General features: G+C 34.1%; 2 protein-coding genes across 8 annotated transcripts in view; one reads left to right on the forward strand and one right to left on the reverse strand.

The window, feature by feature from the left end:
* The window catches only part of LOC105219838 (uncharacterized), a 129,232-nt gene that overhangs the window by 26,569 nt on the left and 89,791 nt on the right, over positions 1-12,872 (reverse strand). The window contains exon 1 of one of the 7 annotated variants that reach the window (XM_029045362.2): positions 4,911-5,151. The exons of the other annotated variants lie outside the window; for them this stretch is intronic. The gene's annotated coding sequence lies outside the window, so the exon portion shown is untranslated. Of the gene's footprint in view, positions 1-4,910; positions 5,152-12,872 lie in introns of those variants that run through there. 7 annotated transcript variants of the gene reach the window in all.
* On the forward strand, positions 8,266-11,135 carry Cyp9b2_0 (cytochrome P450 9b2). The gene is made up of 4 exons (XM_029045359.2): positions 8,266-8,611; positions 9,524-10,025; positions 10,084-10,720; positions 10,778-11,135. The coding sequence occupies exons 1-4, from the start codon at positions 8,406-8,408 to the stop codon at positions 10,945-10,947; spliced, it is 1,515 nt and encodes a 504-aa protein (XP_028901192.2). The 5' UTR covers positions 8,266-8,405; the 3' UTR covers positions 10,948-11,135.

Genomic DNA, 12,872 nt, shown 5'->3' on the forward strand with positions numbered 1-12,872 from the left:
AAGATATCACAATTCGACGGTGAAAAATTATTGTTAGGCACCGAGTTCTTCATGTTCGATATCAAGGGCCTTGAAAAGTCATGGTTCGATTTTGACCATTTTTTCACAAGTGATGTCACAGCAAATACAGTATTTGTGTACAGTTTTATTCCGATGTCTTCATTGGTTCTGAATGTATATATTATATTATAAAGTGAACGAATCAGAATAATTCAAAATTGAGTTATATGAGAAGTAGGCGTGGTTGTGAACCGATTTCGCCCCTATTCCACCCGTGTCATTAGGGTGTCAAGAAAGTGTTATATACCGAATTTCATTGAAATCGATCGAGTAGTTCTTGATATATGGTTTTTGACCCATAAGTGGGCGACGCCTCACCCATTTTCCATTTTGTAAAAAAAATCTCAGTGCAGCTTCTTTCTGCCATTTCTTATGTAAAATTTGGGCACTTTCCCCACTTATGGGTCAAAAACCATATCTCAGGAATTACTCGACAGATTCGAATGAAATTCGGTATGTCATATTTTCTTGACACCCTGATGACACTGGTGTGGGCGAAATCGGTTCACAACTACGCCTACTTCCCATATAACTCAATTTTAAATCCTTCTGATTCTTTCACTTTATAATGAATACATAAGGAACCGATAAAGATAGCGAAATGAAACTTTACACAAATACTGTATTTGAGCTGTGACATCACTTGTGGAAAAATTGTCAAAATCGGACCATGACTTTTCAAGGCCCCTGATATCAAACATGACGAGCTCAGTGCCTAAGGGTAATTTTTCACCGAAAATATAGGTAAATCTCTAAATAAATTGCGATAGTATAAAATGTTCGGTTGAACCCGAACTTAGCCTTTCCTTACTTGTTTTTCTTATTTTTATTGCATTCATGATGGTCATATTAGCAACTGTGCGAAGCGGCGTTAAAATCTGTAAACTTGAATTTCTCAGGTCTGAAAGGGATGATATGAGCGTAATCGATTTATGATTGAAACGGCAAAACTATTGTCATGGTTTTGGTGATTCTTACTTGGATTACACATTTCTTCTTGAAGGATCGATTTTGCTTATGTTAAAGAGGAAAAACTCTTGAGTGTGTACCAAATAAAAATAAACAAGTAAGGAAGGGCTAAGTTCGGGTGTCACCGAACATTTTATACTCTCGCAATTTATTTATTTAATTTTATTAATATAACAATTTGAACCACATATTCGGCATATATATGGTATAAAGTCCATTGAAAGTTGGAAACCCTAATAATAGTTTTATTGGAGTTTTTGACCCATAAGTGGGCGGAACCACGTCCATTTAAAATTTTATATTCCATTTTGAATGCAGCTCTTCCGTACCATCTTTATAATGAAATTCCTTCTGTTTTCTGGTGGTTTTCCTTACTGAATTAAAGCATTTTTAGTAGTTTTCAACATAACCATTGTATGGGAGGTGGGCGTGGTTATAATCCGATTTCCTACACTATTTAACTGTATAAGATAGTACCTAAATGAAACGACTCTGGAAAGTTTCCTTGATATAGCTTTAGCAGTTTACGAGATATGTACTAAAAACTTAGTAGGGGCGGGGCCACGGCCACTTCTCCAAAAATATTACATACACATATGCCCCTTCATAGTGCGATTCCTCATACCAAATTTTACTTTTTATTTTAATTTTTTTTTTTTTTTAATTTTACTTTAATAGCTCAATTTATGGCTTAGTTAGAGCTGGCAATGTATCAATTTCGCCCATTTTATATACCAACCTCTTCAGAATGCTAAGGAATATGTGTTCCAAGTTTCATTAAGATATCTCAATTTTTACTCAAGTTACCGCTTGCACGGACAGACATCCGGATTTTAACTCCACTCGTCATGCTGATCATTTATATACATATATATAACCTAATGTCTAACTCATTTATTTCTGTGTGACACAAACAACCGTTATGTGAACAAAACTATAATACTCTGTGCAACATGTTGCGAGAGCAGAACAAGTAAGGAAAGGCTCAGTTCGGGTGCAACCGAACATTTTATACTCTCGCAATTTATTGAAATACTTTTACTAAGATAACACACAATTTGACCCATTCTGATTTTTATACTCTCGCAACCTGTTGCAAAGAGTATCATAGTTTTGTTCACATAACGGTTGTTTGTGTCACCAAGAAATATAAGAGGATGTGGGGTTATATATACATAAATGATCAGGATGACGAGTAGATTTGAAATCCGGATGTCTGTCCGTCCGTCTGTCCGTCTGTCCGTGCAAGCGATAACTTGAGTAAAAATTAAGATATCTTAATGAAACTTGGAACACATGTTCCTTGGCACCCTGAGGAGGTTGCTTTCGAAAATGGGCAAAATCGGTCCACTGCCACGCCCACAAAATGGAGGAAACCGAAAACCTATACAGTGTCATAACTAAGCCATAAATAAAGTTATGAAAATGAAATTTGGAACATAGGATCCCATTAGGGAGGGGCACATTTGGATGTAATTTTTTTGGAAAAGTGGGCGTGACCCCGCCCTCAAATAAGTTTTTTTGTATATAACTCGCAAACCAATAAAGCTATATAAGCCAAACTTTCTGCAGTCGTTTCTTTTAGCCATTTCCTTATACAGTCCAAAAATGAAAGAAATCGGATAATAACCACGCCCACCTCCCATACAAAAGTTAGGTTGAAAATTACGAAAAGTGGGTTAACTCCCTAACGAAAAACGCCAGAAACACCAAATTTTACATAAGAAATGGCAGAAGAAAGCTGCACTGAGATTTTTTTACAAAATGGAAAATGGGCGTGGCGTCGCCCACTTATGGGTCAAAAACCATATCTCAAGAACTATTCGACCGATTTCAATGAAATTCGGTATATAACACTTTCTTGACACCCTGATGACACGGGTGGAATATGGGCGAAATCGGTTCACAACTACGTCTACTTCCCATATAACCCAATTTTGAATTCCATCTGATTCGTTCACTTTATAATGTATTCATAAGGAACCAATGAAGCTAGCGGAATAAAACTTTACACAAATACTGTATTTGAGCTGTGACATCACTTGTGGAAAAATTGTCAAAATCGGACCATGACTTTTCAAGGCCCCTGATATCAAACATGAAGAACTCAGTGCCTAAGGTTAATTTTTCACCGAAAATATAGGTAAATCCCTCAGATATTTTAATGTAATTCATTCCCTCTGAATTTTTTTCTTATAACAGTTTCTCTCTGTACCTGAAATGGTAAAAATCGGGTCATAACTTCCCCCAGATCCTATATACCTAATTATAAGTAATATTAAATTAAGTGATCGTATAGTCTTCGATACAATGTATCTTGGTGGTGAAAACGAGTGAAATCGGTTTAGGAATTACCTCAGTCCCCATATACTATTTATGATGATTTTCGTTATTCTATTGAACTTTATGCCGAATATATGGGTCGAATTGTGTTGTCTTTATAAAATTACATCAATAAATTGCGAGAGTATAAAATGTTCGGTTACACCCGAACTTAGCCCTTCCTTACTTGTTTTATTTTCATTTTGTCATCGCCTAAATACAATTTTGAATACATCTTAAGTAACTAATTATATGTGTATTTGTGTATGTCTATATGTATATTTTATATGTTGCACGATAAGGGGTCATTCAAATGCACACAAGCAATTGCCCAAATGTATTTTTATAACCAATAGGTTATCTTGTGCATACATATAAATATGTTTGTTTATTAATAGTTGAGTGCATGCGTATTGAATATGGAAGCCTGCATGCAACATATAATGTATGCTTGTTGCATATTAATTTATATATGTTTATGTGTTTATTTATGTATACATATTTATGTTTTATAGCACCTCGGCTTTGCTAAGACTTAAAAGAATGCATGCTCAATGATATTTGAACAATGTTCCATATCCGGGACCTTGAAAAGTTATTGTCCGATTTCGAGAATTTTTTCACAAGTGAAACCACAGATGATATGCAATATTTGTGTACATTTTTATTTCGCTATCTTCATTGGTTCCTTATGTATACATTATAAAGTGAAGGAATCAGATGGAATTGAAAATTGAGTTATACGGAAAGTAGTCGTGCTTGTGAACCGTACCGTACTCTGTACCAAATTTTATTTTCATAACTTTATTTATGATTAGGTTATGCCACTTTATAGGTTTTCGGTTTTCGCCATTTTGTGGGCGTCGCAGTGGTCTGATTTTGCCCATCCTCGAACTCAACCTTCTTATGGTACCAAGAAACACGTGTACCAAGTTTTATCAAGATATCTCAATTTTTACTCAAGTTACAGCTTGCACGGACGGACAGACAGACATCCGGATTTTAACTTTACTCCTCACCCTGATCACTTTGGTATATATAACCGTATATCTAACTTGCTTAGGTTTAGGACTTACAAACAAACGTTATGTGAACAAAACTATTATATTCTCGTAGCAACTTTGTTGCTAGAGTATAATAAAGGCCTTTGTACATATACATATAATAACCACACTTTCCTCTCATAAAGATTCTTTATAACAGATTGATTGATTGACAGAAAAACCAGTGAAAACACGTAATACCAATGATGCTAAATTCAAAAACACAAATTTGACTCTTGACTCTCAAGGTTTCGTCATAACTTGTTTTAAAACAGAAATCAATATTCCAAAGCTAATAGAAGCCGATGCAACAAGCGTTTTACCTATGATATTGACCACAATGGAAACGTTGCAAAAATTGTATGATTAGATTACATGGCACGTACTTAGCGTAGTACATTAGGTACATGATTTGTTTGAATGCAGCAATTGATAAGAAGCGATAAATGAAATTCTAAAATATAATTAAATCTCATTAAATGGTGTTATTTTATAACATTTGTTATATGTACTTACATATATCAATAGCAACAAAGTGTAGAAATCATAGAACACACCCCTTTGGTGTTCTATATACGCTGTCCGCCTCGGTAAATAATATGAAAACAATTCGTGTTTAAAGGATTCTTTGTTTATACATTAACATTTTCGTGGGAAAAGAGATGCAGATTTCATATCCATTATTTTAGTTTCATCCACTAAAGATACTCATTACCAATAAACTCAGAGTGACTTCAGCAATATTATGTCCAGTCTTTGCATTTTAGTTCAAATATAATTTCTTTCAAAACATTTGACCAATTGATAGTATGACCATCAGTAAATAAAAATGTCAAATAAATAACAGAATCGGTCAAAAACAAATAAAATGAAATCGAGTTAGTTAATTATATCATTTACAGCCCAAGAAGTAAATCGCTTTAGATAATATCTGATTCGCTGAACCGAAATATTGAAATAAGTAATAAAATTTCTGAAAAATTCATTTCGTATCTAGAAATATGCCCACATCCGAAGAGCACACTAGAATCGAATAGTGGGGGCTGGTGTTAAAATTAATATAATTAGTTTAATAGATAGAGTGTGGAAGAACACAAATCTCCTGACTTGACCCAGTCCTTACTCGTTTGTTTTGATTTTATTTCATCATTAATCATTTAAAAGCATAACAAAACAAGTAAGGAAAGGCTAAGTTCGGGTGTGACCGAACATGTCATACTCTCGCAATTTATTTATTTAATTTTATTAAGATAACACACAATTTGACCCATATATTCGGCATAAAGTCCAATAGAATAACGAAAATCATCATATACGAGTATGGAATAAGAGGGCTGATGTAATTCCTAAACCGATTTTTACTAATTTCCCCCACCAAGCTACACTATATACAAGACTATATGCTCACTTAATTTTGCTGCGATATCTCACATATTAACCGATATATGCGGAATAAAGCCAACACATTATTAGGTATATGGGAGCTAGGGAAGTTCTGATCCGATTTTAATAATTTTTGGAACAGAGACACACAATTAGGAGAAAATAATTTCCTCTGAATTAAATTAAAATATCTGAAAGGGACTGAGTGTGTCATGTAGATACCCGGGGCCTTGAAAAGTTATAGTCCGATTTCGAAAAGTTTTCCATATGTGAAGCCACAGATAATATACAGTATTAGTGTAAAGTTTTATTTCGCTATCTTCATCGGTCCCTTATGTATATATTATAAAGTGAACGAATCATATGGAATTCAGAATTTAGTTATATGGGAAGTTGGTGTGCTTGTGAACCGATTTCGCCCATATCATCAGGGTGTTAGGAAAGTGCTATATACCGAATTTCATTGAAATCGGTCTAGTAGCTCCTGAGATATGGTTTTTGACCCATAAGTGTTTCTGACGTTTTTCGTTAGTGAGTAATCTCACGTTTAGTAATTTTCAACCTAACCTTTGTATGGGAGTTGGGCGTGGTTATTATCCGATTTCTTTCATTGGACTGTATAAGGAAATAGCTAAAAGAAACGACTACAGAAAGTTTGGTTTATATAGCTTAATTGGTTTGCAAGATATATACAAAAAAATATTTTAACTAAGACATAACACAATACATACATAGATCATTTGGCGGTACAAAGTTCGTCGGTTGTGCTATTCCGAATAAAACATACTTATGTATGGGTGTGTACGAGTCAAAACAAAATATCTAGCCACACAATGTTTTTAGTGCTTGAATAAAGAACAGGGAGCTCTTATTTTCTTCCATAATGTTTGCGGAATCGATAATTTGATAAGTTCTAGCTTGTGTTTATGAAAACAAGAGCGAAACAAGAGTGAGAGAGAGTAAAATTTAAGAGCAGAGAAGCCAATACAAATGTTTACTAGTTTAGAGTGGGCATTAAACATTTTAATTTCACTTTATTGTTGTCTAACCTTTTTCTGAGAACTTTTTGCAGCGTTCACGAAGCACAGCGCTCTACGTACACAATACTCAGCGACATTATTTAAAATGGAATTGATATTCATACATAATAGTACAACAATAATAGAATTTAGAATATGTAGATATTAGAAAATCATAAGTTTTGTGTCATTAGAGGTTAAATAATACAAATATACATACATATATATTTATGTAGCTTTATATGTTCACACATTCTACTTATTTTACTGTATCATGGCCGGATTTTTTTAATTTTCGTACCACAGTATTTGTGATACAAAACCCTGAGTATAATAATTTGACACATATATTCGGCTGAGGTAATTCCTGAACTGAGATCACTAATTTTCACCACCAAGGTACACTATATCCACGACTATACGCTCACTTGATTTTGCTAAGATATCACACATATGTATATGTGACCCACCTTAGCCCACCTTATTTTTGAAAATCCTATAATTAGGTATATGGGGAGCTAGGGGAAGTTATGACCCGATTTTAATGATTTTTCGAACAGACACATACTATTAGAAAAATTCGTTTGAAAAAAATTTCCTCTGAATTACATTAAAATATCTGAGAAATTTAACGATCTCTTCGATGAAAAATTACCATTAGGCACTGAGTTCTTCATGTACGATATCCGGGGCCTTGAAAAGTTATAGTTCGATTTCGACAAATCAAACAAGTGAAACCACAGATGATATACAGTATTTGTGTAAAGTTTTATTCCGCTAACTCCATCGCTTCCTTATGCATACATTATAAAGTGAAGGAATCAGAATTCAAAATTGAGTTATATGGAACGACTGTGAACCGATTTCGCCTATTTTCCATCCGTGTCATCAGGGTGTCAAGAATTTCGAGTAGTTCCTGAGTTATGGTTTTTGACCCATAAGTGGGCAACGCCAAAATACCAGAACTAAACTTAACGAATAACGAACTAAACAAAGAACCTAATATCAAGATCCTAGATCATTTCAATAATTAATCTTATCAATAATGTATACTAATACGAAAATTTGTATTTTTTTTATAAAACCTAAGTACTGGTATATACTTATGAGCGCGATTGATTCAAAACTTTCGCCAACAACGAATACAATTTGTCCAACGTTTCTCACTGTGTCTTATGTAGCTTATTAAACATATGTACAACACATTTATACACTTGTTCGTTTATTTAATTTATTAGTTACTTGTTTGCAAACATTTCGCGAAGCCGAGAGATCATTACTCGCCATTCAGTCGCTCAAATAGCTTTCGCTCTCATTCATTAGTGATTTGAGCTATTTTATCAACAAATGTGTGAATACATACAAGTGATAGTAACTTAGAAGGAATTCAACAACAAAGGCAAATTTGCCATCTACGAAGTGTGCGCAATGTAATGCATACTGCAGTTAAATACATTTCCATGACATCGGCGGCCAGTTCTTCCCGTGTCCAGCAGTCTCAGTAATTATATATGATTTCAGTCTTATTTAAACACTCAATGTGCACAGTCGTGAAATAAAATTGAGCTCTAAATTAAATATTGCAAAAGAGGATACTTGGATTAACAATATGGTGTTTATGGAATTGGGACTAGTGTCCTTGCTACTCCTGTATATTTTCTACAAATGGGCCACTCTTAAATACAATACTTTCAAAGAGCGTGGCGTGCCATACGAAGAGCCTTGGCCCCTAACTGGCAACGCCGGGGCAGTCGTATTAAACAGGGAAGGTATCAATAAGACCATATTGAAATTTTATCAACGCAACCGAAATCAGTAAGTGAACATTATCCATATTTTCAAATGAACTATTGAGCATGAACATCATGAAATACAATATTATTTAAAAGCCTTGCGAGTTAATTGCACAATGCAAGTGCTCAATAAACAATAAACTTTTTTCTTTTCCAACACGATCATTAATTTAGAAATGAATCACAATAAGCTCTATTGCGAAATATTAAAATCTTACAGTGATGTAAGATAAATATATAATTAAAAATTTTATAATTGGCACAAATCGGGTATTTTTCACCGCTTGTCCGCTTTAGTTCATAAATTATGATGGAAAACTAGTATATTGTTTATATATATATATATATATATATATATATATATATATATAACTAGTATATTGTTTGACGATTATAATATTTACCAATGGAGATGATTCATAAATACTTAAATATATGTATAAATTTAATTTAATTGCAAAAATATATTTATTATCTTATGCACAGTAGACTTCTGCTATAAACCTTATCATTACTTCATATCACTGCTCGCGCCTTTTCAGTGTCAAGATAGTGTTACAATCTATACACGCATACACACCCACTTGTCCTTACCCCTAAGTGATATTAAACATATATGAATTATCTTTAACGGGAGAAGTGATTTTTGAAGAGATTTTATTGAATACAATCCATGTTTCCTGCTGAGATGTTTAAGATTGCTTGTTGACTAATCTTTTGTAGACGAATACTTTTCGTGCACAAGTATTTATATCTATATATATTTATGAATCGTATATATAGAAGGCCTTTAGGAAATCAAACGGTTTAATTGCATGCACATTGCATTGATCACATATCATCATGTCAAATTACTTGATTTCAATCAAAAGACTTAAATGAATAAAACTAATAAAGTGCTAACCAACATTTATGTATTTTTTCCAATTTTTAGTGATATCGTCGGTTTTTATAATTTTCGTTCACCAATGTTTGTGGTTCAGAATCCAGATTACATCAAAAAGATGACTGTAAAGGACTTTGACTTCTTTGTAAATCATGTACCGTTCTTTAAATCCGAAGAAGATGCTCTCATTGACGGAATGCTGACCGTGATGAAGGACCAGCGCTGGAGGAATATGCGCAACACACTTTCACCGATCTTTACCGCCGCCAAGATGCGCACCATGTTTAGCTTAATGAACGAATGTTTCAACGAGAGTTTGAGTCGCCTTCACGACGCAACGAAGGGCGGGAAAAGTCATGATATAGAACTGAAAGGTTGGTTCACACGTTTGTCAAATGATATCATCGCCTCAACTGCATTTGGCTTGAAAGTAAATTCGTACGAGGATCAAAACAATGAATTTTATTCAATCGGACAAGGGGTCGTCAATTTTCGTGGCAAACAAATGCTCAAGTTCTTTATCTCAAATACAATGCCCATTGTGCAAAAAGTATGCTTGATTCATAACTTAAATATCATGTTTTCCAATGAAAATATATTAATTACAGCTCCTGGGTTTTAAAGTATTCGATGCAGAAAAGACGGATTACTTCAAACGCCTAGTTATAGATACCATGAAGTATCGACAGGAACACAAGATACATAGACCGGATATGATCCAGCTATTGATCGAAGCCAAAGAGGAGTCTGATCAAAATTGGTCCGATGACGACTTAGTAGCACAGTGCTTCATTTTCTTTTTCGCTGCATTTGAAAATAATGCCAACTTCACCGCGGCAATTTGTCATGAGTTAATGGAAAATCCTGATGTGCAAGAACGTTTATACGAAGAGGCATTGGAAATGCGTGAAGACCTTAATGGAAAACCCTTAACCTATGAGGCAGTGACGAAAATGAAGTACATGGACATGGTCACTTCCGAAACATTACGCAAATGGTCCTTTGCGGGAGCGATTGATCGCTTATGTTCTAAAGATTATGATCTCACCGATGACCATGGCAATGTGATATTTAAATTTAAGGCTGGTGACTGTGTATGGTTTCCGGTGGTGGGATTGCATAACGACGAAAGATACTATGAAGATCCCAACTCTTTCAATCCTGAACGATTTAGTGATGCTAACAAAGACAATATTAAGCCTTACACTTATTTACCCTTTGGTGTGGGACCGCGTATGTGCATTGGTGAGTAACAATAAACAGTTATCTACTGGTGGATTGTGTAATCATTTTCGAATACAGGTAATCGATACGCACTGATGCAAGTCAAGGCCATGATGTACTATATGATTTTGGACTTCAAGTTCGAACGTTCTCCGAAAACGGTGGAGAATATAATGGACGATGTTCGTGGATTCCAAATTAATCCTATTGGTGGGTTTTGGGTCCGGATAGTACCTCGGAATCAATAATAAGTGAATCTGTGTAGGTACAATATATTGTAATATATTATAACTTTGTTATATGTATGCATGCATGCATGTGGAAACAGTATAAATATGTATATAAATGGTGCTGTAAAAAAATGTATTGACTTACTTCGCCCGTGTGTTGCAATTGTTCAAAAAATAAATGAAACAGTTTTAAAGTTTGTAATCGACTAGAATGTTGTTGAATCACTAGACACCAAACATCGCCAAACAAAGCATTCGCAAAAAAATATCGAATCAGGAAAAAATTAGTCAAGAATCGAGTTGTAATGACTTTGATTTCGATTTATCGGAAAATATTATATTTTAGATTTGAAATGTTTTTAATAAAGAGCTATTTTCGACAGGATAAATCTCTAAATTTTACTTGTTCAATTGATTGTAAGTGAATTACTTCAATTGGATGAAGAAGTGCAATGAAGCTCAAGATATTTTTATTTCGAAACAAAATACATATAAAACTATAAAATTTCCAAATAATAATATAATAAAATCGGAGTTTCCTAAAAAAATGTGTTTGTTTTTGGACTAACTTTTGAACCTACCCGTCCATATAAATTATTCAAAAGATGTCCATAAATAAAGTTGGGTAATGAATATGATATATATATCATAGTACATATATATTAATGTAGGCTTCTTGAGGTAGTTGCCTGTTTTTTGGCCACAAAATCAATTTGTTCAGATGTTTATACATTAACAAGGCAAGAAAATTTCAACAAATAAGTTGTGATACTAGGAGGAAGCACAATGCGTTTTCACTGATTTGAAATATAAGGTATATTAACTTGCAGATTAAGTTAGAAGTCCACTTGGGTATTGTTGTTATACCCACGAGCTCCGACCTGTTTCAGTGTTCACTGCGCAATTTTATCCAGCTTAATCTTTTTAGCAAGGGTACTTTTACACTGAAGAAGGCAAACTCTGATTTTGCTACATTACCAGTGAGTAATTGACTCTCGGCCTTCTTCTACATTAGGGAAATAACCTTACCATTATATTAGTTGATAATATATGAAACAAGTAAGCAAAGGCTAAGTTCGGGTGCAACCGAACATTTTATACTCTCGCAATTTATTGAAGAAATTTAACCAATACATATATGCGGAATAAAGCTCACCGTATTTTTGAAAAACCTATAATTAGGTATATGGGAGCTAGGAGAAGATACTTTTGAAAAACCTACAATGGGGTATATGGAAATGTTATGACGCGATTTTAATAATTTTTGGAACAGAGACACACTATTAGAAGAAAACAATTTCCTCTGAATTAAATTGAGATATCTGAGAGATTTACCCATATTTTCGGTTAAAATTTATCCTTAGGCGCTGAGTTCAACATGTTCGATATCTGGGGCCTTGAAAAGTCATGGTCCGTTTTCGACAATTTTTTCAACAAGTGAAGCCAGATATGATATGCACTAATTGTGTATTTTTGTCTGTGTTATCAGGGTGTCAAAAAAATATTATATACCGAATTTCATTCGAATCGGTCGAGTAGTTCCTGAGATATGGTTTTTGACCCATAAGTGGGCGATGCCACGCCCATTTTCAATTTTGTAAAAAAAAATCTGAGTACAGCTCCCTTCTACTATTTCTTCTGCAAAATTTAGTGTTTCTGACGTTTTTCGTTAGTTAGTTAACCCACCTTTAGTAATTTTCAACCCAACCTTTGTATGGGAGGTGGGCGTGGTTATTATCCGATCTCAACTATTATCATGGTGTGTGGTGGGGTATGTAAGAGAACCGACTGCAGAAAGTTTGGTTTATATAGCTTTATTAGTTTGCGAGTTAAATACAAATAACCGATTTGTGGGCGGGGCCACGCCCACTTCCCCAAAAAAATTACATCCAAATATGCCTCCTCCTAGTGCGATCCTTTATTCCAAATTTTACTTTTATATC

Source organism: Zeugodacus cucurbitae, chromosome 6 (assembly GCF_028554725.1).
Source record: "Zeugodacus cucurbitae isolate PBARC_wt_2022May chromosome 6, idZeuCucr1.2, whole genome shotgun sequence".
In the NCBI taxonomy this organism is placed as follows: domain Eukaryota; kingdom Metazoa; phylum Arthropoda; class Insecta; order Diptera; family Tephritidae; genus Zeugodacus; species Zeugodacus cucurbitae.